We start from the raw sequence: 26,413 nt of genomic DNA on the forward strand, positions 1-26,413 counted from the left end.
AGTTCCCTCACACAGAAAAGTTATTAAAACTTAAAAAAGTGTTTTCTAGCTAAGTTTCAGAAAGATACGAAGAAATGGTTAAAACAAACGTTTTTTCTGGCCATGCTTTAAGACAACATTTCCATATACAAAGAAGTTGTGTATACATATGCCTTTTATAGATATCTGCTACGAGAATAGCAATGCATGAATCACGCAAATACACTGGCCGATTCAAACCTATCTGTTACAGAGGAGGTCCAGTACAATTACACGCTACGGAAAGCACGCAAGCTCCAAAACTCGTGTTCGCATATCCCGGATCTGCTCCTACAGCCAGAGGGGATGCTGCAAAGGGACAAGAAAGGTCGACCCCAGAGGACATCTGGTAGCCAGGATAGCCACCGAGAAGCCCATTCTCATTCGAAGGATAGTAACAAAGATGAGAACACCAGTGACCCGGAAGAGCTTGAGCAGTTTTCGGGTTACTTTAATAAAATGAATATCTCGGCACCGAGCAGCACAACCGGTGCGGGAAATGGGGCCGTGCTCGAGAGGAACTCTCATTCGACCCATGCCAGTCCCGCTCATCGAAATAATAATAACAGGTTAGTAAAGGAACCGTAATGGCTTAGCCATGCGAAGCGAACTTGTTCAGTAAGCTCAACGGTATGATGATTCATGCACGTGGAATATTACTACAAAGTCGGCAGATTATTAGATCATGTACTTCAGAAAGTGTCCCTATAGAATACATCTAGTTACTATAACATATACGTTATCAGCAAAATGGACAGACTGTGTATCTAGTACACGTGTGTAAATGCCCGTTTTTTAGGCGAGGTAGTCCTGACAAGACGGGCCGAGAATCCTCTCAGGACGGTAACTCTACCCTAGAAAATTACTACACCCAGTTCAATTCGATTGAGGATCGCTCTCACGATGGTGGTAAGCTATGTTGCTAGTTTAGTTTTTAATTCAGTCATATTTCTTAAACGTACAAAGGTTACAAGAGGGAAATATAGATTAGCATTATGGTAAAGGAATGTTAGCCCGACCGTTCGACCGCTATCGAAATCGGCGTCCGTGTTCATTTATTGCTAGACATAATTGCTGCGATCGAACGTTTACTATCTTTAATCCTATATGAATAGTTGATTAGTCTCAGTTGCTAAGCGAACGGATAGAGAGCCTTCTTCGGTCCACCATTCGTTTTCCGCCCTTGGAGGAAGGGCAGTTCAGGTTATGTACTTTGCTCGTTGTATGCTCGAACGGAACTGGGACTTATCAACGGTGTGATATGACGTCGCCTAGAGCTCCTAATGTGACTTCTAACAAAGAAAGACGAAAGTAACTGGTTTGTAAAGTGAACATACTTGAATTTTCTGCGCATCTTTTATAGTCATTTATACTACAATTTCGATGAAAGTGTGTAAGAGATATGTGTACAGACGTTTTTCGCTACATACCGTTGGTTAGCAGGATAACGGCCCTTTGCACTACCGCATTTTGTTTTATGTGTTTCATTGCTAAATACTTTCAGAAGGCGGTCAGCCTCTCCGAAGAGTTCCTTCGCAGTCGCACATCCAGAACTTTTCAGGGAGCCAGGCAGCACTTCAGATGATGGATCCCGATGCACCGGATCCCTTCGAAGGTAAATAGCAACTGACGTCTGGTTACACTGACGCGGCGCTCGAAGGACACATTCGTTTGCTGCTTACTACGACTGATTTTTTCCAGGTTCCATGTTCTAGGTAATTTGTTTCATAGCCCATTTACGGGGAACGTAAGCAATTACTATCAGGTAATTGATTCAGTTAGCAGTCTAATAATATATTGTCTGTAGTACCAGCTCGGCGTTGGCAAATCAGAAAAGTGGCAATTTTTTCACCCAGAGGTCGACGAAAATGACGCCAAGGACGCATTAGTCGCGCTTTATTAAGTATAGTATTCACAGAAAGGTTTTCACAAAATCGGATACTTAGCGTTCAATACTGCAAAATTAGAACCCATTTGCCGTACTTGCTTCTCAGCCGTGTTTTTGTTTTCTGTACTCTGCAGGTGCACGGGACAACAAGCAGACGAGCTTTGCGCAGCTTTCTTCTCAGGATTGCTCCTCTCAAGTGAATTTTACATACAAGGCGGAACGGCGATCCAAGAAACCGACCACGACCTGGATGCAGCAAACGCCTACGGGCGATGAAGGAGGTGATGTTGAGGAAATGTTTGCCGTTCGGTGAGTTCCTGCTTTGACCTTGCATCGAAAATAACTTAGAACAAAAAATAAGTCATTAAATTATTAGTAAAGTAGAACTATTTAAAGTGCCTTGATTTCTAACGTAGGTAAGGTATCCAGCGAAGCGCGTACGCTTATAGAACAGCGGAACAGCTAATAGAACATCTATGTTGTAAAGTGGAGCTATAGTGATACAACAATTTTATTGAAGGTAAAGATCTGGCTGTTCAGTATATGTTATTACTAGCCTGTAAGTAATTATTAGAGTTAATTATTTGATCGTGTGTCGGTCTCCAAGCAGGCAACAGATGGATGAAAGACGTCAGCGAATCGAGCAGGAACGGCGAGCAGCTCAGGAGGCAGCGAAAAAGGAACGCACCCAGGCAAACAAACAGGTCTTCCAACAGGTTGTAGGTGGAGGCACCAGGGTGTCTCAAGGTGTGTCCAATGGCAACAGTTCGGGACCGATAAGTGTTGGTCGCGGCGATGACATCCCGGGGGGTGTAGGAGGAGGCGGGACAAGTACCTCTGAGGAATCGGACAGAAGAAGTCCCACACCCCCACCAAACGATCAACAGAAACGACGGCGAAACAGCGCTGAAAGGGTGGCCAAACAGGAGCAGGTAAAAAAGAAGCAATAAGTTTAGTGTCGATTTCGAATTTAAATAAGTTTAACGATGTATTATAAAATTATCTTTATATCTTTTATTTGCGTCTCTATTAATTCCCAAAATAGATAATATATGCCGAAAGTATTCAAGAGTGCCCTGCCTGTAGTTTTGAACATAGGAACAGATGGCAAGATGACCCTTTGATAGCGACAGTAAAAGCCTATATTTTGAATGCATTGTTTACGAAGATATGTCATCTCCTCTCTACTTTGAAGAACAAGGCTATACCAATGCTTTTCTCTTTGGCTATTGTGGGATTCGATTATTAAGATTAGTGCGCTAAACGATGGCTATTATATATTGCTGGACACTGGACAGGTGCTGAACTCATTGATTCACTCGCGGTCGGCTTCGCATGTAAACCACCTCAGTGGCACTGGTCAGCCGACAACATTCTACCTGCATGACGCAGGTTCCCCCATTCATGGATACCCCAGCGCTGTAATGCGCAGGCAATGGGGGCCTCCAGCCGGTGAGACTTAGTTTTCTTTCTTAAAAAAATCGCTTTAAATAAGACACCTTATGATTATGTATGTGTCTATGGGCATCTACGCAGTCCTTTATTTAGACTATGAAGACAAAAACAAGCACGATAGGTAAACTATAAAACTGTTTATCTGCTGCCGAGTATACGAGTTATGTTTCTTGGTACCATCTCCGATAAACAAATGCATGGAATCTAGGAATCGCTTTTTTAGTATCAAGGTGGCGAAGGTTCGCCCTGCACGCACATCATAGTAATTTATACTTCACTTTCACTGGCCTTCATCAATTTTGTGAAATCTATATGCGTAAGAGGTGCGACCTCTTTCCTAGACCTCTGATTCGTCTTAGGTTATGATAAGGTACGAACAAAAACAGGAACGCAGGTACAAATAGACATAATAGTAATGTCAGGCCAGCTTTCTATGAACCTGAACTATGAACGTCTTATTATGTATGTCCCTTGTTGCTCGTTCCATAGTGATACCTGGCGATACTTCGTACCACTATTTGTACTAACATTTTGGTCCAAATAGTATATGTTATAGTGGTTACAGATACATCCCTTTAGCCTAAGGTAAAGGTGAGCTGAACTTGCCTGATTTGACGTTTAAGACATGGATACCTCAACAATTTGAAACACAATCTGAGGCCTCATTAAAACAGACAAATAGAAATAAATAAAATACGGATGATCAGCATGTTCGCTAGACTGTAGAGCTCGAATAGAATAATGAACCGGTCTATGGCGTGATGACTCTCGTAGTAAATAAATTTTGTAAGTCATTGCGGATTCCATTCTCTACATGTAAATGTCATTATCTTCTGAGTTTTGCGTACATTCGAGCAATAACGAGCCTGCTTTAGATACTAGTGCCACTGTAATTAGATGGCTAGTAACTCCGCAACGCTCTAACCATGCTTGGGCCTGCTTGCAGCACCCCCTGCGGCAATGTTTGGTGGATTCGGTCCAATGGGCGGAATGCCGGGTACCTATCCAGGTGAGATAATGCCCCCATACTGGGCATCTCCTCAGCCTTCGTGGGGCGCTTCCCAGCCGCCACAATCCCTCAACCATACCATGCTCCAGCAGCAGCAACAGCAAGCACATCCTTTCGTTCAACAGCCTTATAACTTGCATGAGCCCTCAGTACAACAGCAACAGCACCAACAACAGATGCACTTGCAAATTCAACATGAACAACATCGAATCGATCAGGTGCAGATCGTACAACAGCAGCAGCATCTGCAGCAAGCTCAGCCTCAGCAGCAGCAGCAGCAGATTAAAGGTAGGGCGAAAGCAAAATAGGGGAAACGATGTAGGACAGATACGGTTGTACCGTACGTATTCGCAACAAAATTTCGCTTGGCCTTACCCCTCCGCAACTTTGTGTATTGCATTTATTGGACACTGCACGAGATCGTACTTTTGTCGCAAGATCCACAAATACGTCCAGGGTCCGAAACTATCCTTTTGGCGCATGAGGGAAATTGTTAAACATCACATTTTCATTCCAGATCTCGTCACTATTTGACTGTATAACGAACCTGAACAACAGTTCATTAATAAGCTCGCTTACTTTTACAGATGTAGGCTATCAAGAGCGTACAAAAACACCATCGCCGCCTCCACCAGCTCGGCCAGAGCGAAAAAAGCGGGATACCGGAACTTCGGCCAGTGGACGGATATCTGAGGAGCGGGTTGATCAACAGGAGAATACGCCACCTACAACCGAACGAACTCAGGAACGAGAACGAGACGGTGGATCGTTCTTTATTTCATTCGGCGATGACAATGGGGGTGACACAAAAGGAACCGTCATCAAGCCAAAGCCTAAACTACGACCACGCATCCAGCCCGGCCGAGATGAGGTCAGCGTTTTGCCGATTTAACACGTGCACGCGTGAATGTTTTTATTTGACTAAATTGAATTGAGAGCTAAACAATTTCAGTATTCAATCAATTCGCTAAACTATACGAAGTGTGTATCGCTTCAGGCTCTACATAAAAAAGATGTCGCGATTCACATACGACGATGGGACGAAATACGTTGAATTTTATACAGTCGGTGAATATGGATCGACTGTCAGGCCTTCCTTCCTAAACTGAAATATATTAGTCTCCGTTTCCTTCTCACTTTCGTTTGTTTAGAAAATCATGTTTATAGTACCAACGAGCTCGTGGATGCCTTGTATTCATTCAACAGAGATGAAATAATCGGTTATTTTTATAATAAAAAGAACCGGTTTCTTTTAGGTGAATCGAGCAACGATTGACAGACAGGCTACTTTCTGTCGGCACGCCGATGTTAAGTAATCGATCTATTTTATTAGCCAGCGAGCAGCGTTGGAGCCATTAAATTAAAAACACGAAACATATAATAAACTATCGATACGACAACACAAATTTCGCTCCACAGTCGAATACAGTAACGAAAGGCTTCATTGATTTACGTGCTGATCCTCTTTGCCAGTGTCGCAGATTCGTGCACGCCTGAATTCATCTGCGCTTCATTCTGTAATTGCCTATTCCTCCCTTTACCTCATAGAAAACACACATGTTACTTACATTTCGTAACGTTAGCGTCATTTTTAGATGCCATCAATTGTTCTTTATTGTGATACTAACCGCGCTCTGCCAACTGAAGTGGACAAAGTAAACATTCGACTAAGTTAGAAATGTTTCTTTGCGTTACCTTCTCCCCGCCGCCACCGATGTTATTGGCGTTATTGTTAGTATAGGCCAAATGACATATGTTTATTACGTCGTCATTGTTATATTAAGCTGTTGTTGGATTTCAGTTGGTCGACAACGACGCTCTCGTACGTAGTTCTTCAGTAGTCCTATATTCATAGTGCGGCATGGGGTTCGGTCAAAGTTTATGGGGCTAAAGCAGAACGTTGTTTCTAGCGGCACTGACATTATTGCTGCTACGGCTGTTGTTAATTTTTGTAATGATTATCTTTGATTCTGCAGTTTATATCTGCTTTTCCTGAGACTACTGCTTGGTGAGCGTATATATGTACGGCTTTTTATTCTGCTTGAAGAACCGTTGTATATCAACCGCTTTCTCAGCGTGTTAACAGATAAAAGGACGACTGTCGTCATTGATTGTTTTGTTGACGGTTGTAGTTATGAGAGGACTGCACCTAGCAGGATTAAAGTGGGCGTATAGATAAACTTCTGCGGCTTGACTCTTGGCGTTAGCAATGCTTTACATATATGAGTGAAAAAAACTAGATTATTAAATAAAACAGTTCGTTTCTGCTCGTATTTTAGCTGGGCCGAACCCAATCTTCTGGTTCGGCGCTAAAGTAGAGTAGGAGTACAGGATTTATGGGCCAGCGTATACTTCCCGCGAACGTGCTTAGTTACAAACTTGAGTACATGTGAGATCAAGCATAGAAAGTCAATAATTCGAATTATTGGAAAAACGACGAGTACTGCAATGTCCTTCAGTGCTATGGACATGGCGGTTTTTCGAATTTCGTTTCTAGCAACTGCTCCTCTTGACAGGCCCTTGACACAATGCGGTACAGCTATACATCAGGCCTGCCATTGCAGGAAGATTTGTTTAGAATTACTTATGAAAACACATTGTTATTTCTATTGATAGAATATTGGGAACGACAGATAATTCAAACTAGATCATCTAACGGCATATTTCCTCTCGTACCTATAAACGATTTACCAAATATTTAGTTGACGTATTTACAAAACATTCGCTACTATACGTTATAAGCAAAAATTTGGTAGCCTACCTGAAGTAACTAGTCGATGATTTTAAAAATGTTTCTTTACATTAGATCATAATTCGGCGGCAAAAGCTCGACATTACACCGTCTGCTAATACCCATGGTTTGGCGGCGTTTGGTGTCGTTAGTTGCTGTTAAATGGTATATGATGTTGCCGGTAACCGGCGCTTGGTCTATCACCAAGTGTTACTCGCTAAGTTTGTTATGGCCCAGTCGAATATAAGTAATAATGCGGCTATGCAACTGCTTCGGATAAGCTGAAGTTTTAAATTACGATAGTCATTACTGTAAAGAAGAAAGAACGCTTTACGTTCTAGTAAAATTATATATATATATATATATACACAGACTAACATATAGGTTTTCGGTGAATCTGTTTCGAGAAAGGTGTGGTCGGACACGATAACGACATACCTTCTTCTCGTTGTTCGTCGTTGAAACTGCAATATCTTTGACGACGTCAAAGCGTTTCCGGGTGTGGCAAGCACTGGCTGTTGCTCATTGGCATCGAATCGTTGTGCTTGGTGCTCTTGATCTCTATTGTTTTTTTTTCCCGTTCTATAAGTCAATCGTATTGTCCATTGGTAAATTCAGCATTTGTCTTTATTTGGCTGGACTTGTCCGCTAGCTGGCGCTACATGTCTAGGAGAGAAATAGAGGCCGAGTGTTTTCTGTTGGTACTTCCATTCGTATGAGCTAAATATATTGCTTATTTAGCCGTTCACGATACAGAGCTCGTTAATTACAAATGTTATTGTTGTTGACTTTTGCTAAATATTTTCGATACGTTGCCGTCTGTGTGCGTGAGCGAGGGTCACCGCCGAACTGGATCGAGTAATGTATTACTAATGGTCGATTGAGCGGGTGCTGCTGTTCGCTCTGCCGATTTGAAGGTCTCGCGTTTCGTTCCGATTCTTCGTACTTCGTCCATGCAAAAATAGTGTCACCTTATAACGCGGTTGTGAAGTAGCGGATGCTACACTTGAGTTCCATTGGGGTGAACTGCTTCTTTCGAGCAAATCGTTGGAAGCTGTTCGTGGGAAGGGCATCTTCGATTTTTACTGTTACGTTAAACTTCAGCGCAGAAGCAATAAATTTTTGTTCACTTAATTATATATCAGACGGAGAGACGCATTCGGCAGAACGTGTTACTGTCAAAACAAGAGGCTCTATCTGGCTGGGGCAGGATTTTGATTCCTCTTCGAGCGCTCGAAATATCGTCTTTCGTAAATTGCCAAAATGAGCACTACTCAAATGGTGATGCAACTTGGTTCTAATAATTGAACGCGACCGAAGCCCATCCCCCTGGTCAACAAATCAAATATTACAGCAGAGCATGCTCAGTGTTAAACATCCATGAGAATTGACGATGTCAGAAAACAAAAATATCTACATGTAAATATCAGTGAGTAAAGGCATCATCTCGCCATTAAGTACCCCATTCTTATTTGCTATAATCACGATGCAAAATTATAAATTAATAAAATTGCATAAAGGCGCCGCTGCTAATGTTTAGCACTGAACACGAATTCAGCAAAAATCACAATGCACTATGCATAAATCATGAATAATGAGTAATGTAACGGCGGGTGGAGAGGAGGCAAACAGCTAAATCAAAGCCGTTGCATATGTAGATTGAATACTAGATGTCTGATTGGACTGGATTCGGTATCACTTAAAGCGACCATTTTTGTTTCTACGTATGTAACATCATGTAATTTCAGTAATTATGTCTACAGGATAGTGAGCCTAAATTGTACTTCCTTTTTAGTTTTTATTTCTATGACTCCATGTAAACGTAAAATGATATTTCAACGTAATTTTTTCCATGTGTGCATTTTTGACATTCAGTACACTTAATAAAAGCATCGTCCACCGGAGTTACGGCTTCATTTCGGAACCTAAACCACTAACTGCCCATTTTCAATATATTCTTTCTTTAATCCGCAGATAACTTTCTGCGTACAGTCGTGCATCAAGCGATATTGACTGCCGTAAACTCGTTAAATGGATGCTCGAACATGCTACATGTAAAAAATTTAAAATTTAAAAAATGTAAAAAAAAACTCCCAAAGAAGCAACGCTTTTAAAACGATTAAAGTTCCAAGACGTTTGACCACTGCAGGGATAGCCCAACCGGCTATCGATATCCTTCTGTGAATCGGCTATTCATTTCTATAGTCTGGTTCTTGATGGACGTTTGCCCAGCGCGGAACAATTCGATAATGACTGATCTTTGCAAACAGTTCCCAATGTTGAACGGTCTGCCCTCTATCCATTGCACATGTGAGGAAGTTTACAAAATGTGATACAAGATGCCTCCGTGCCGTTTCGGGTAACTAGCTAAAAATATCGTTAGGACAGACATGGTACCGTAATATGCCCTTTGTGGGGTTTGCTTACACCCCGGCTGTTGTAGTCCATTTAGGTTGTGTTCGCCACCAAATGTCACGTTGATGAAACGCTATTGAATACGTATCTGACCGGGCTGAACTTTTTTTTGCTTAATACCTTTTACTCCTACCTTATTTCTGTTCCAATAAAGTTGCTCCATTCTGTGGCCGCATCGAATCACCGAGAAGCAATACCGTGATACGGCAACAAACAGAACTAACAATTATGCTAGAGGAAGCATACGAATATTAGAAATACAGATGACCACCGGACAGATTGGTACACCATTCCATATGACCTACCACTACCATGTGTAGAAAATGTAGGAGGGAACAGCGCAGAAAGTAGCGAATCCTGCAATACCGTTAGTTGTATCATTGTAGGAATAATTCCTAATACTTGGATATGTTATCGATTCTTGGATATGTTATCGGCTTCCACTTTATCTGGGACGTTTTACTACTTATCTGATGAAAATACTGCTATTGAAACTAAAATATTTTCGTAATTGTGATGGCGACGATGAACGCGCGCGACATTTCCACATAAGATTTACCGGGGCTGTGGTTTCTAGACAATTCGGTTTTTATAAGTACTGCTTCAGCCTAGTCTTGTGGCTACGCGACGGTTCGCGTCACAGATTGATAGGTTAGGCGGGGTCTTGGTGGGTCCATTAGTTGCGTTAAATCGCACAACAGATAACCTAAAACGAGTTGTTCTAAGAAGTGTATCGTAGAGGATCTACGAAGATGACGAGAATGGAGTAAGCTTGATGACCACATCTAGTAGTAGTTCTCTATTGGAATAATGCAAAATCCATTGATGCATGTCCCCGCTTGGAGTCAATGACTAATTTTGGTCCTTATTGTACGATATACGACAATTTCATACCGCATTGATAATATCATCTCGTTAATGATAATGCTGCGGACGAATCAAGAAGAACACGTCTGATGATAATTTCACGAAGGCAGAGGTGAAGAGTGCACGTCGCCCTTATAGGATCTAAGTCTAATATCATAGAACAATGCGAGTTGAAGCGAAAAGACTGACGAAGCTCTCATAGGCATGAATAATTCGCCAGTAAATAAACCAAGTTGATTCCATAAAGAATTGAAAACATTGCTAAAAGACTAAAGGTGCAATTATAGCAAGAGATAAGGTGAGTCTCGATTGTTTCATTGTACGTTTCAGGCCGATACGACAGTCACGTCACTATGTGGGGGCACTCGACCTGTGTCAATGCCCACGGTCTCTACGACAACGATTAACTCAATGACGATCACCAAGTCCGAGGGCAGGCGATTATCGACACGTCTCGACTCGTCGATTCGAAGCGGCTCAGGAGTAGAAACGGCTGATAATGCCTCAGCGCCCGTCACGAAAACCCAACCCTCGGCCGACGGTTTCGTCATCGGTAAGAAAAGCGAGTTTTTCTTATTTTTTATGTTGCTTTCCGTGAAGCTTTTTTTTCCGTCAACGCTAGCTAATGCATAAATTATAATATTCAATACAATTTTTTCCGATACTACAATGTATGACACAATATAGAAGCGAACGTTGATGATAACCAACCAGCAAACTCGTTGTTGATCGTTCGCCTATACGACGTGAAAAAGGTTAGCTGGAAAAAAAACTGTAAGCAACGATAAAACGCGAACACGAATCGCCAATGATTATTTCTGTTTATTTGTACATTCGACATTGCAAAATAAGAGGTCACGTCAAAAAGATGGCCGGATACTCCGGAGGGTTACAATAAGAATGTCGATCACGTACGAAGGACAAAGATGAATGCTTCCGTAATGATGACAGTTATTATAGTTTATTGTGTGATGATCATAAGGCCACAATACATACACGAACTGATTCGTTTATGTTTGTATATTAATAACCACTGAATGGATACGGTTCCATCTAGCTACTACAAACGGAAGCGTACCCAACCTTGTAGCAAAATGAGGGCTCCGAAGTTTTGCCTTCATCTTGTTTTACCTTAATCGGCGTCGGCCTTAATAGTTCTTCAATACAAATAAACAGTATCAAGATTTTAGTGTTAAAAAAAAGAATCAGAATGCACGTGGATGACAACTGTGTCTTCCAGTGTTGTATATAAGTCCAGCCTTGCGTAGAGTTTGAAGAGATCTTTTGAAAATGTCCCGTAGCTAATTTGTAATAAATCGGTCCTGGATAAATTTAGTGCAAGAGAGAACAAAATATTAAGGACAGCTATATTCAGTATTGTACCAGTTTTTGAGAATGGCTTTGATTGAGCTGTGATTGGCTGGTAGTGTCGCTGTTTTTCCCTGTCATCGCCTTGGGCCTTGTAAATTTACTCGTTGTTTTCGGTGACGCAGCCTGACGTCACCGTATCTCTATGTATTTCCGCTGAAACAGACGATGAGTCAGATTGCCGGAGTTGTAATCGTATCTTTTTAATAATGGCAGCTGACGCAGTTTAAGTGCGAGGCTGGAGTCTTGCTTGGAGTCACGGAAGTTCAGCAGCTCGCCACTTCGCTTATCTGTGATAATTAATCGATAATTTGCTAATAGAACATGAAAAACGCTACGTCCTTTACCCTAAGTTGAGGCATGTACGTTTAATAGTACAGTTTCTCTTCCAGTCGTAATTTTATTCGATCATAAAATAAGTTGAGACGATTTTTTTATGAGCTTGCGGATGCTGTCTACAGGCATTGCATCTATCCGCTTGGTTTGCTGTGGACATCATTACTCATGCCGATTTGATCTACGGAATAATTTATGATCACATTCATTTACGGAATTCAATTTTATGAGCTGTTAATGTTTACAGCCCTATCAAAGATCATCATCATTGATTATCGCCATAGACAGAGCGTCAGTGTACACCGTATAGGAGGAGTTCGTATTATTCAGTCCAAACACTTACTGACCCTTACTGTGACTGTATTTCGAAATTTGGCAGTTACTGGTTCTCGTCAGAACTAAAAGATTGTTGATAAGAGAAGTATGTAAGAGAATACACTTTATATTGTAAGGTCTGAAACCTTTCAAAGCATATACGGGCTGTATTCAGAACAGGAACCAGTTTTGGAAGTGCAATGATATTCAGGCTAATGATTCAACGTAATTGTGGGGCGAACGAAAATAATTTCGAAAAAAAGCGCACTTTACGATGTGAGGCCTTTGAGACACACTTTGAACCGTCTTGCTTGTTTGACGCCATGAAACTGCGTTTGCTACCGCAGCAATGTTTTTGCGCGTATATTTGAATATCTCCCTAATACATTACCTGAAAAGATGTCCAACGAAGTATATAAGGTACAATGAGGGGTGAGACAAAATGGGTCTCGGAAACTACCATAAAGAACAACGTTAATGCGTAAATCTGTTAAAGAACACCCGTGTACGCACGTACTAGACAATTAAAAAGCACAGTATCGTTTTGCGGTTCGTACAACATTGTTATTTAATCACCACTTACTAATTGTTGTATCGATGCAACTCAATAACCAATAATGATAATCAAATACGTGCGTATGTATATTTGCGGCCCAATGTTATTCTAAATGTTGTCAGCCATCGAAGCCAGCCGAAAACGGTAATAACAATAAAATACATAATCAAACCACTCGCGCCAAGCTGCCATCCAGCCATCGAGCTTCTCGTATCCCTGCCTGTGTCTTACTTTTGCGCGCACGTCCCTCATGCCTATCGATGTCTGCATTCGTGCGTAAAGTAGACCTTCGTAGGCGCACAGCATAAGCTCAGTTGGGACGATCTGTTGCTATTGATGACCAATGAAGTTATTCTGTAAAAGTATTATATTTGATCCCTACTGGTAGCGTTCGCTGCTAATTAGTGCAATTAGCAGCAATGGGGCAGAAAGAAGAAACTATAGACAGCGAGAAGTCAATGAGCTCTGTCGTCTCTTGATTGTGACATACATACAGACATACATAAAAAAAACTTTTTTTGTGTTGTTCGCGATGCCCTCGCCGGTCCTCCTGTAATATGCAGTCGTTATCCTTCAAGCATATAGCTCTGCTTTATACTGTACCCAATGACCAATATAAATAGAAGGCCGCATAACGACAGTTGCTCTTTGACGCGACTCTTTTTTATCTTCTATAATAAGATGAAAAAGACATCTATTATAGCATAGACGCTGTCGATCATCTTCGCTTTCGCGAGTTCGCGCCCGTCGCAAAGGTGTTGTTTTATTACTGGCTTTCGTACTATGAATACTTTCAGCATAGGTTTGCGTCTCAAGTGCGTTGGTAGCACAGTATTCGTGCTCGTATATAGAAAGTAACATGGGAGCTAACGAGTGGTATTCCGCTCAATGTTCTGAGAGTTTGATACGTTGTTTCGTTGTCGAACATTGGGGTAGAAATAGAGGACAGATCGGAATGGTAGGAAAGTTCTTCTGAGAATGCCAACCTTTATTTGTCGCCCGAACCGAATCACTTCCATCTTCGCACTTGATTCGAGCGCTTGTTTCGCAGCTTTCCTGCTATGAATATCTTGCTGTTGTTAGATTTTGCTTTTTTTTTGATCCAAATGACGGCAAAAGTAAAAGGGACAAATTGTGGGCTAATGAAATCACTGCTGAATGTTATGCTCTTGTATCTATGGCAAGATGGCCTCTTGGAGTTCTTTAGTTTTACCACTATATCTCTATACAGCAGCCATCGGGCTCTAACTGAATAAACAGAAATCATTTGTTCGTAGCTATTGTGAAGGAAAAACCTGAGGTAATCTACCAAGCTGCCAATAGCCTTCACTTTTTCAGCTCGACCTCGTCTGTTTTTAATGACAAGCAAAAAAAATTGGGAAATTCTGGCTGCATATATAAACGGACAAATCAAATCGTGAGATGAGTTGTATGCGTATATCCAAAACAAATTGCAACGTCCTGACTCATATTTTCATCGAGTTTTAACAGCGGCGTGTCTGGTGTTTAATGGCCGAAAGGCAGTAACATTAGCCATAGGCAAAAACATAGATATGAGTAAGGAATCTTATAAAAAGCTATAGGTAAGCTAAAACGTATTGCAGTTTCATACGTCTCAAAGCTCGTGCGTAATCTTTCGACCTCCATATTACAGAAATATATTTTTACGCATAAAGATATATTTCTGCTGGGGGCAGCGCCTTCGATCTTTTTTACTGTCGGTGATATAGGCATATTAGATAAGTATTCTTCATGTAGTATAATCGAAACTGCCTCAATATTAATAGAACATTTTCACACTGATAAAAAAACAACAAATAACCATTCTGGGCCGTTTTCTTATATGGTAAGATTTTCACAATTCGTTTATAATTGTTTTTGGTACTATTCATAGAGTAGCCCCCCATAATTTTTTTTTGGGGGGGGGGGGATTTGTTTCGTGTCATCAACTAGCCTGCCTGGATAACTCCTGTTTGTCTCTCTCTGTTCTCATACACAATAACAATAACTTCCTTGAATTGAAATTTATAGAAATTGGTGACTTAGCAACGCACTGCGACAAGCATAGAGAACAATGGCTATATATGCTATGTTTGTATGTAGTGTGTATTGACACATAGTCAACGTAATCGTTATGGTCTCCTATAATACGATAGTACTATACGATTACAGTGCGATAGTACGATAATAGTATAGATCTCCCATAGATAAGTCACCTGTAGCACTTAGGCTTATCACAAACCTCTCTAACAACCACTTTGCGTCCTTTTGAACCGGGACATTTCTTCGACACATTGAGAAACAACTCAGTCTACCGCAGATATCTTTCTTTCTGTTCTTTTGTGTATTTATATATGCAACAATTGGACTTCGTTTATGGCAATAGCGTATGATTTTTTCAGTTGAAGCCGTACTCACCTTGATTAAAAACACTGTCCTTTATTTAGTATTGTTAATATAAGGCTGCGATTATACATTGAGAATCAGGGAAATGATATCTGTATTTGTGTAACGACATTTTTGTTTCTGCACGTAGAGCCACCTACGTTACCTGGACCGTCAACTTTTTGGAAAACGAAATTTCTTATGATACACTGAAGCTAATGCCAGTTTTTGGCCAGGTTCTCAGCTTTAATTCAATTTTCCTGTTTTCGTATGTAAAAAATTTCAGATTGTTATAAATAAACATTTGCTTCTAATCTTGCACACTGCAATCGTTCGATTAGTAGATTCGGTGTTGGTTTTACTGACGGTATCGCCATGTACAGGATGTACCACCTAAAATCAATGAAACCATGATATTTTTGGCTTTCTACAATAGTCTCAATATTAAAGATGCCTTTGCATTATCAGTAGCCTCATTACCGTTGGCTGTAATCCATTGTGGTTCCTGGTCGAATGGAAGTATTTCTACATTGTTATCATCATCATTAGAATGCCTCATCTGTACATTGTTCCTGTGAATCTTGTAGAAAGCTTTCCTCATTATCTAGTGTAAATGTTGTGTTAAAACGAAAAAAATGAATAACATACATGTCAATACTACTGTATCACTTGTGCTTCACTTATATACTTATGCACTAACAAATATATCAATATGTAAAAAGTGTAGCACGTTTGTTCATTTGATAAAATAGCTTTTTAATCTCACACACCTTCGCCACATACATTTTTTTTACGATAGCACGTATCTTGCACGGATATTCACGTGTACACAGGACATTTGGTGCTATTGAATCTTGTTCAATAATCGTACATTTCATGGTGTTCTGTTTAAAAGATGGCCAATTAGGATGATAAGTTCCACAAACGCGTGCTGCCATATTGGTGTGGGACGATTGACGTGACACTGCAAATGGCGTTAAGGGCATTAATGGAGCTTCGTTACATACCTTTACAATATTGTACAGCGGTCGTCGAGGTGGCCACGGTGGCTGTCCTTCTCCACACTCACATTCTGGCACTCCTTTGCCCGCCGCCTGTACTAGGAGTATTCTATTATATTACGGCATGCCGGATTTCCTACCAAGAAACTGCAATCTATTCTGTACGCCACAAGTCCGATACCTAGTAAAATTCTTAACCCAGGCGCATGATCGTCGAAGGAACTAACCGTGTACCGCTACTGCCGGCGTGGAACGGGGTGCACGTATCGGCGTTAATACTGATCATTTACTACTCGCTAGCGCCACTATCAGCTATGAACATATGAATAGCAGTCGAGTGAGCGCTGCGATCGCTAAACCAAAAATGGAAGCATTTGGATTGGGTAACTTTAATGTATGCTCGTCATTGTTGCTGTTTCTTATTGGCTTGTTGTTTTTCTTCTGTTTCTGCTCCGGTTCGCTCTCCTCACGTTCCTATTGAGAGTGCTAGTAATCGAAGGGAGTCAAGACGCACCGAACGAAGCTGCAATATTATCTCGAAAAGTCTAGTCCCTTCACAAAATGAAACTATATATGATGAGTATGAATTTTTCTACCGACGACGGCGGAAGGATTGAGGGTCGAGCTGGAAGGTAGCTTTGGATCAGGGACGTCGCTTGGACAATCGCTGGAAGCTTGCGTGAATCGGGTTGTTTGGAGGTATCCGTCTGTTCGGGGTGCGTGAGGATGCTTCTGCTATTCTTGACGTAGCACCGATGCTGTTGGTGTACCTATTCAGAACTATTTGCGGTTGTCGTATGCCAGGCGTCACAGTTTTAGCATAGGGAGCTCTTTGTCGCGCACTTTGTTGTCTTTATTTAGTGCATTGAAACTGATAGTTTGATTGACTCCCGATCTTCATTCAGTTGGAATTAGAAAACACAAAAGGGCCATATGTTTCCTCAAGTCGGTTAGTGGTCGTCAGTTAACGATCTTGTGCGTGCTACATAATAACAATCATAATACTAACGGCCAGAGCTTTTGCCATACCTGCCTTTAGGCATTTTTCTCACTTAAAGCCATCGTTAAGTATTAATGAGCAAATGCGTAACAGCAACAAGACGAAATGGAATGGGTAACGCTCCTAATGGTGAAGAAATTTTCCAGACCACCCACTAATAATAGGGGGCGACGCTCAATGAAGATGGTACCACTCAATCAATTACTATTAGTAAAATTGATTTAAAAAAATATATGCGTCATTTGACCATAACATTGCAGCAGTGCTTCTATCGTTGATGTATGCAATAGTCAGTCCTTTACGCTAGCAAACGACGCCTAAAAGCCGCTGTTGTCCATCGTCCCTAACAGACAACATACCGCCCTCTGTTTTTTGCTTCGGCTGTTCCGTTCGAGCGGCTAGGGCTTGTTGTTCGGCCAAGGCCTAGTGAATATGGAATCTTTTTTGGTGTCTGAATATCGATATTCACTGCCACCCCTTGAGGCCGTAAAAGCATGATTAGCAACAGTCGTTGCTGTAATTAACCCCAGGAGAGAACCGACAATAATTTTGAAAATTTCCCCGTTCCGAATTTGCGGCCTGGCAAGCTGGATTGTATAAAGACGAGTGTGAACATCCTTAATGGCTCGACTATTGAACTAGTTGTAGCCAATCGCCTGCCATTCTGATCATCCAAGACTGAAACCGCTACATTTCCTTGTTTCGCACAAAGTGATGCCTGTGTCCTGGTTTCGAAGAAATAGCACCTTGCTTGTGTGAAGTAAATAATGTGGTTGTATTAGAATTATTAGAAATAAGTTGCTCAAGTACTATAGGATTGAGAAAGGCTTATCCGAGACGCTCACTATATCAAGCTCGTCGCTAGGAGATTATCAAGTCTTTAAACCAACCTTTAGTGTTTCGATGTTTCATTGTCTCTGTTCTTGCACCTTTACGCCTTTCATCAAAATCGCAATCGTTGGGGCTAACATTTTGTGCCCCTTCAGTCATTTGGCTATGGCCACTACTTTATCGCAGTTGGGGGTGCCCTCGCGGTTGTCGACTACAACGCCGAACGCTGTTCACCTCGATGCTGTCGGATCTACTCTCTACATCATCGAACTGTGTCAACTTCAAATTCGGGAAACTTCTGCGTATCGTCAATTCGTGATGACTTATTAATGCTGACAATTAATATTTCATCAATTCCACGGCGTCTCGGTTTCGTTTCGAATAACGTTGCTATTATCGTTGATTTTTCGCTTCGCAATAAATGTAACGACGATTCGCTGGGTCATATTCACCATGCCGACGGTTGTAATGAAAATCATTCCCATGGCAACTGCTGTGGCTCTCGTGCATCTGCTGTTGATTTGGTCCTGATGGGCATCCACGGCCATGATCATATACGTACTGCTGTGGCTGCTGGTGATGATAATAATAATTACAATGATAACGGCGGTGCTTTCATAGGCGATGGGAAGTCGCTATCGGACGTCGAGATGGCTCGTAGGAAGGAGATGATCATGATGGCATCGCTAAAACGACGTCAACAACAGGAACAACTGCGACTCCGTAAAGAGAACGAACAAGCGATGAGGCGGGCGCACGAACAAGCTCGAAGAGACGAGGCCGAACGTAAGCGCGAGGACGATAAACGACGTCGGGAGATCATCCTCGAACAATACCGGCTGCGCAAAGCTCAAGAGGAAGCCGAGAAGAATGGAGCGCCCCCCGTGCACCACGCATCACTCATGGCCGGTAAGTGCTACCCTAGACATGACTATCATCATCACTTTTATTACTAGTGAAAACAATATGGAGATGTAATACCTTTTCACTTATCGTGTATAGTGTCTGTTTATTTTACGCGTCATGTATTTACGACTTGCCTAGTCTAACATCTGTTCTGCTAACATAGCTATTTTTTAGTTGTTTCATATATTGTTCTAACGACTTGGTCCAATTTCCAGTTGACTACAGATAACGTCGTATGCAGATACGTTGACCTATAATGAGTCAGCTTTTTTTTCATGTAGTACCACCATCCAGATAGATAATTAATTTCAACATTACTGTCGATGCTTTCGTTCCTGATGGTACAAGTTGTCTGAGCTTTGTGTTTCTTCACCATTATCGCTTATGCGATATGCGGCGCTTCACGTCGGGTCTCAACATTTTGGGACGTTTGAAAAAAGTGGGCCACTTCATCACGGACTAGCACAGAATATCTTTCCATGTAATATAATACATGATGCGATATTCTACGAGCCTATCGAGCCGATGTTTCGGTACGAAAACTAAAGCGCGGCATAACGTGTCGCAGAGGCTTGATTTCACGCAAGAGGCGTGTGTACAAAGATGGAAAGCAACGATTTCAATGGATATAAAACTGCGGACGTGGTCCAACATTGCCAGAACATCGTTGAAACTCCTAATTAGACAGAATAATGAGATTATTTGTTATCAGTTGATTCTGTCACGTTTTGTTTGCTTCATCTGTAGACATCGCGTATGCTTGTATGGGCATACAGTCATATGCGTTCGTGACTGAATAGTTTACCAATCGGCCAAATACGTTTGTCTATTTTAATTGACATGTATTATCACATTTAAAGCGAACTTTCAGAATGGAAGGGAACCGATAATACTCGCTATGATGTGCGAGTTTTTTTCTATTTACGGCTACTTATGTGTGCGCACATTTATTTCGTCTTTTATTCAGCAATGTTTGACAAACCAGCTAGAAAAAGACAGTTTTGATCTGGTGATAGGATAAGGCTTAACGAAGAGTGAAAAGATATCTATTATGTCACATACATATTGAAGACAATAAAAATATATCAGAGCATGAAGTCGGCTGAAATTGAGCCCTATTTCGGATACATTTTCAAGTCAACTCTGCATTGAGTAACGTGCTACGAACAGATTTCACAGTAGATTTTTTTATTTTATGGCTTATATCTGGTATAATAGCATCATCGCGAGGCTCACCTTCGAGGCAGGTTAATAACATGCTAACAATAAGACATCGTGGCTAGACAAAAGGGTCAGGTCAGCGAGTTGTTAAAGGCATTGCGTAATCTGTCATCTTCTGACTCACCCTTTCTTAGCCGCTTATCGAGTAGTAATTGTTAACCTCATCCTCGGATATTTGCTATTGTCGATAAGGTTAAGCATATGTTGCACCACTGATATCGGATGCAAAAACGAGCACAAGTCGTCCAACAGTTATTTGGGAAAGCCCGATCGTCTTTGTTGTTCAGGATATAGCATTTGCTAGTTCTTATCTGGTCAGCTACGACTCGTTCGTCTATAGGGCGCCGGCGTCCCGCTATCGGCAACCCGTCATAGTGAAGAGCGTCAGCTATCAACGCTTGTCCACTGGGCGACGAATGCAAGGACCAAATATACTAGCAGGGATTTGAAATTCATTACCACGAACGAGGGCTCGTTTTGACAATAGCCCCGATCGATTGCGCCTTGGGGGGGTCTATTCGCGAACTAAGTTCAAGAAGTAACTTCACGACATACAAACTGCTACATGACAAGGTAGCATCTCGTCATATCCGTGTCTCTTGTGAGATGCCAATCTCAGCAAAGAGCACATGGAAAAGATAAAACGAAAATACGCAAATACGTCATTCATAGGGTGCAAGATATCTCAAAGTGTGAGATCAATCCTTGAAAGGATACTCGAGGTAAAGGAGTGAAGCGTTTTCGTTGATGCAAAAGTTAAGGGCCGATATTTACTTTCACTGTAAATCAGACGATTCATGAAAAAAGTGACTTAGGGAATATCATCCTAGTAAATATCTGATCGGGTAAAAAATACTGTTAATATTGAAAAAAGTCAAATCGTGTCCGTACCGAAGAGATTCTTTCTGCCATTACCATTTTGCAATACAATTACATTAGCAATACAAATAATTTATAATTTGAATTAATTGCATTTAAGTTTTCAACTTAATTAATTCAATTAATGAAATTAATTCAATAGATTGGCAGATACGAACATTGCGGTGCACGGCCACTTGAGCATGAGAACTGGAAATCATTCGGTTAGCTTAGGAGGAGGGTTTGATTGCATGACCTAGCAATTTTTTGCATGTCGTTACATGCACAAATAAAGAGTTCTATTTACAAAGCTCTTTGGCTTTCAAGATTTTCTGTCGACGAAAATGCTTGCAACTAACTAGGTTTCATCCGCTGGAAATTTCCTATAGCTTCGAAAATATGCGACACTTTCCTCTCGTCGGTGTCTTGAGCGTATTATTGTGAACGATCGCAAATTTCAGGACCCGTTATGATATCAATCAATGTCCTTGCTTACTTCTGTTCCAAAAAGGAACAACTACTCGAGCTCTGCAAAGAGAGTTGACTGAAATGAAGTGCTTTATGACCAGGACCACCGTTGACTAGTGCCACAGACGAATATACTCTACAAGCATTGCGTTTACGCTCAGGAACTAATGTATCGCGCTTCGCATGTGTTCCTAAAGTTCGTAGGCAGATTCGTTGCCATTAGACGATGGCGGTTTTGACGTGCCATTTTCAACCAAGCGCTTTGGAATTAACAGTAGACTTGTTACAAGTGAAATTGGTATCGGTACTTTATAGGCAAGCTCTTCGTTTTCTGAGCTTTACCGCTATCTCGGCGATTGACTGGTCAGTACGTATGGCATAGCTTTTGAGTCCTTCGATGCACAATAGCGTAAGTAGAATAATGTCTACAGCTGCACACATTTGGTATCATGGTACTTTTAGACTGAATGCATCGTTCGCGCAATACGATCTGCGAAGAAAAAACTATTTTCATTTTTTGGGCTATTTGCATGACAGGATGAATCTCAGATCGATGAGAAGCTTTGTGTTTAGGCCACTGCATATATTAGTATTTATATGTAAAATAATGGTCGGTCAACTAGAATATTCTGTTCTGTTATATAATAGTTTTTTTTGAACGACTGCACTTAAAACAGTATGTATTAATTTGGTATGATTTTATGCCGTCTTATTTGCAAATGGCCACTAATAGACGTGGATAATAAGCAGATTATTAGATAGGAAAATGTCCGCTATTATAAACAGAACGCAGCATAGGATGGAGTAAGTGATGCTGGGATGAAGTCTGCTGACATCACCATTGTCTCGACTAACGTATCACGAGTTATTCGCTTTCCTGTCGTATTACAATATACTACTCCATGCTTTCATGAAGTGGGCAGCCCAGGCTATTTGGCCAGCAGCCCTTGTGCTCGATTATGTTAATGTATGTATGTATATATATATATATATATATATATAGACGAGATTGGATACGTAGTCCAGTGCTCCATTGCTATATTACTAGCCCCTTGATGATTCCTTTAGATTCCATGTAGGTTCATTTAAGGATGGCTCTTTGCGATTTTTAAATATCCGCGGGCTTAAAAGATCCGCCCTTCTTCGTATGATACGTCAAAGTGCTGACTTTGAAAAGAATATCGATTGAATTTACGATCTGCCGTCTGTACAAGGCAGTCGATCGGTTCAGATCATTCGTTTTACTTTCATCGTCTGATTTAACCCAGACATTGGGCATTACATTTTTCCGTCTGCTCGATCGCTGCACATTTCGTGGTCGGAAGTGGCCGCCCGGATAATTAACTTCTTATTAGATGATCTATATATCTACATCTATCATGTTTACGATGATTTGATGATCAACTTTTTCACTATATTAAGAATGGAAGCGTCTCTGTAGAAGCCCATTGCCCAGCAGCGGGATAATCAGTTAAGTCGATATGATGATGCTATTTATTCGACTTACCCACATCTCGAAAGGAATTTTCACAGCCCTTTTTCGTTATAGCATACCCATATCAGCCTTCGACTGCCAGACAGCCAGCCGGATCGAGCAATAATAATAATAATAATCATACAGGCGACGAGCTATGTAACTTAAGCGTTGAAGTTCTTTTATTCGGCTGAAGACTGCTTGCGATGGATGTTGCTCTATTTGTAATCAGTCGAATTTAAACAAGAGAACAAAAACGACGACTATATTAACTGCTGACCCATTGTCCACCACTAGTGGCATTCTGCCTGGACGCGCTCTTACGGGTAGTGCAACTGTGGCACCTTTCCTTTTTTTTTCTCGTTCTTCTATTTCTATTCACATGTTTACGTTCTACGAAGACTGTCGGCTTCTGGTTTATCGGTCGCTACGTCTCTATGTCTAACTATGGCAAACGGAAATGAAAGCCTTCAGTTAGTCGTCAATCAAAACGGCAGGCAGCAGCTGCAGCAGCAGCAGCAACAATAGCAATGGTAATAGCAACAGCAGAAACAACAGCAGCAGCAGCAGCAGCAGCAGCAGCGGAAACACCAACAACAAACAACAAAGTGGACAAGTGAATTAACGAAACGCGTCATGTCGGTACGAAAACTATAATACCATTTGCTGCTCTTGCTGCAAAGACGAATGGCAGCTACTGCTGGTTGTTCGCGACGGTGACGGTAACGGTGTCATTCCTGACGCCCGACAAAAAAGATCAGGCGGTCGCCATACGATCAGAGCAGATCGACGAGCAACATCGGAGCCGAGCAAAACAGCGAGTCGGCTCCGGAGCCATTTGCACATAAATGCCTCAACTGTTGTTCTCTGAACAAAAATTTCCGTTATCTTCGTATTTGTCGCTTTGTTATCACCTGATGATATCACCAGCAGCGTTCGCAGCATGACAAAACGACGAACAGACGACGGAATGGGACCCCGATGAACTATGCTGTCAGAGTAGCAACGAAAATGTATATGAAATAAAAAAAATCCCGGCGAAACAGACAATCAATGACTAGTTAAAGAAAACTGCATTGGTAAGGTTAGCCATTGCGAAGGCCACAAGGGTAACAGGTCCGTTAAGGCCAATTAAGAGCACTGAGGTGCTAGCTGCAATCATTTGGATCGCAAAATTCGTGGACATTCTGTAGTGATTGATTCACAGTTTAGTGCGATCGGAATTAAACTTATACTATATATTTATTCCGACAATAGAGAAGTAAAGGAGGATGCGACAACTACAGGGAAACATATGTATTTCAGATACACATGGTCCTTTTCCGCAATTCCATCATGAACGCGTTGAGAGTCCGAAAGCACAAGATTAAACAATACTTAACAACAAGATTCGCTCATACAAGCCAATTAATAGGAATAAACAAATCGCCAATTGAGTCAACTATTCAAATTATATCCTGACAAACGAGACAAATTATAAGTACGCTGATTATGTAGGTGATACGTTTATATCAGTGTGGTGGATTGAACCATGGATGGGTCTTACAAATTTTGATTTCCGGCAAGCAACTCAAATGAGCTATGTACCTGTACAGAGCGTTTGCATATTGGTACGTCTGTATCAACAGAAAGCATTGTAAAACCCATCTGCACTGACGGGTCGTAACGTATACTTACATTGGCCAAATACAAATTTCCCAAACGCTGTCTTGTATTGCATTTTTGGAATACGCGAGAATATTACCTATTAATTTCACTACCGCTAGATATTTTTTCCTCAAATTGGTTTTGTCAAGTTCTGTTTGCTTCTAGAAGTTTTATGTACCGATGAAGCGTTACTTCAATATCTATCAAAATATATGAAGCAAAGCCACTCTTAATATTAGCCGCTATGAGCTTGCTACTTGCTAATGTTTACTTTTTTAGCAAAACAATCTAGAAGCTCCGGTTAAATTATTACCTATGTCAGGCTAAATGAATTACGTGGCATGGCATGCCAAAATCACTGATTTTTACTAGATACGACCGTTTCACTTAGCATCATACGCTTTGCGCACGATACTCCCCATTCTACCCCTCATCTATCCCTCTCTTTCTCTCCCACTCGCTTTTTCTCGCGTTACTCTTCTTTCCAATAGAGCCTACGTTGACAGAAGCGAATTTCTCTTTAGGTCATCAACGTATTTGTTTCCGTGTAAGCGCCCTTTTGATTGACACGATAGCAGGGCAAGGCAAGCCTTCATTTGTGCAGGACGGTGTAGCGATCGTTTCAACCAAACCCCACAAGCCTTGCGCCGAAATGTGTGTCGGTTCGTGTCCATAGCCAACGCACGCCGGGAGACCGCTCAAGCCACCGCCTTGTCCCATCATTCCTTCACGTTGATTCGGATCTCCCTCTCTGTGCCATGTCAGTCTTGACTATGGTTTACGGAAAAAGTCTGCGAGAAAATGTCTGAAGACACATTATCTTTTCTTTAACAGAACAGAAACAACACCATACGCTGCTGCTGCTGCTGATGCGCCATTGGACGCGCGCAGGGTATACGACATGGTGCCGTTACGCCTGTTATCGTCTGTTCCGCCAATGCCTTCACACCGATGTATTTAGAAGATGAGTGACAACACAAAGAGACGTGACAGCTGAAGTCAAGATGACACTGTGTCTTGACTAACTTCCTTTATCCAGAAGTTGTTGTATATTAGTGGACTTTAAATCACCCAGATAACGGAACTTAGTATCGATCAGGATTACACCAATACGAAAAGCAAACGAAGTTAGAGCCGTGCATGATGTGGCGCGTATGAATATTTAGTCCACAAATCTACTTGTCTTCTGCGTAGAACAGAAGAGCACTCTTCCTGGAAGATATCAGTCAACTCAATTGGTTATAGCTCTGTAGCTGGCCGCTGTTTCCGTCCACTCGGTCTGGCGATTCGTTGTAGCGACCAACAATGAATGGGGCTGTTGTGATGTCTTCGACAATTGGCGAAATGCGGCGCTAACTATTCTATCCGTTATCTTCCTGTACTCATTGCGTCCACCAGTTCCGACTCTTGAAATCTTCACACATTCGCTTTACTCCGACCTTTTCTCAGCCATCATCATCGTTGACGTGCTATTTAGCGAGCCTTATCCTTCTGCCTTTCAAGCGAATGGCCCACAACAACGACAGCCTCACCTCATAATTTCGAACTATTGGCTGATTCTGCCAAACTAGTGTTGTTGGTAGACTGTTAAAACTACGATGGTAGCCATCTTGCGTTTCGTGGCTGTCGTTTGTCGCCCGTAGTATTTATCGTCATCAAAATTT

The 26,413-nt window shown here is 41.5% G+C and overlaps 2 protein-coding genes across 7 annotated transcripts in view; one reads left to right on the forward strand and one right to left on the reverse strand.

The window, feature by feature from the left end:
* LOC111265281 (patronin) overlaps nt 1–26,413 on the forward strand; it is a 98,117-nt gene that overhangs the window by 37,447 nt on the left and 34,257 nt on the right. For 3 of the 6 annotated variants that reach the window (XM_022841827.2, XM_022841824.2, XM_022841829.2), the window contains 10 exons: nt 233–587; nt 818–927; nt 1,523–1,633; nt 2,041–2,215; nt 2,514–2,838; nt 3,205–3,358; nt 4,308–4,658; nt 4,958–5,241; nt 10,714–10,936; nt 18,797–19,084. In XM_022841827.2, the coding sequence (XP_022697562.1) occupies nt 233–587; nt 818–927; nt 1,523–1,633; nt 2,041–2,215; nt 2,514–2,838; nt 3,205–3,358; nt 4,308–4,658; nt 4,958–5,241; nt 10,714–10,936; nt 18,797–19,084 (2,376 nt within the window). The remainder of the gene's footprint in view (nt 1–232; nt 588–817; nt 928–1,522; nt 1,634–2,040; nt 2,216–2,513; nt 2,839–3,204; nt 3,359–4,307; nt 4,659–4,957; nt 5,242–10,713; nt 10,937–18,796; nt 19,085–26,413) is intronic. The other 3 variants (XM_022841826.2, XM_022841825.2, XM_022841828.2) reach the window with 3 other exon arrangements.
* LOC111265283 (uncharacterized) overlaps nt 2,726–26,413 on the reverse strand; it is a 35,963-nt gene continuing 12,275 nt past the window's right edge. The window contains exon 3 of the mRNA XM_022841831.2: nt 2,726–2,812. Within this exon, the coding sequence (XP_022697566.1) occupies nt 2,787–2,812 (26 nt within the window). The 3' untranslated portion in view covers nt 2,726–2,786. The remainder of the gene's footprint in view (nt 2,813–26,413) is intronic.

This window comes from Varroa jacobsoni, unplaced genomic scaffold (assembly GCF_002532875.2).
Source record: "Varroa jacobsoni isolate VJ856 unplaced genomic scaffold, vjacob_1.0 scaffold_952, whole genome shotgun sequence".
NCBI classification, from domain to species: Eukaryota; Metazoa; Arthropoda; class Arachnida; order Mesostigmata; family Varroidae; genus Varroa; species Varroa jacobsoni.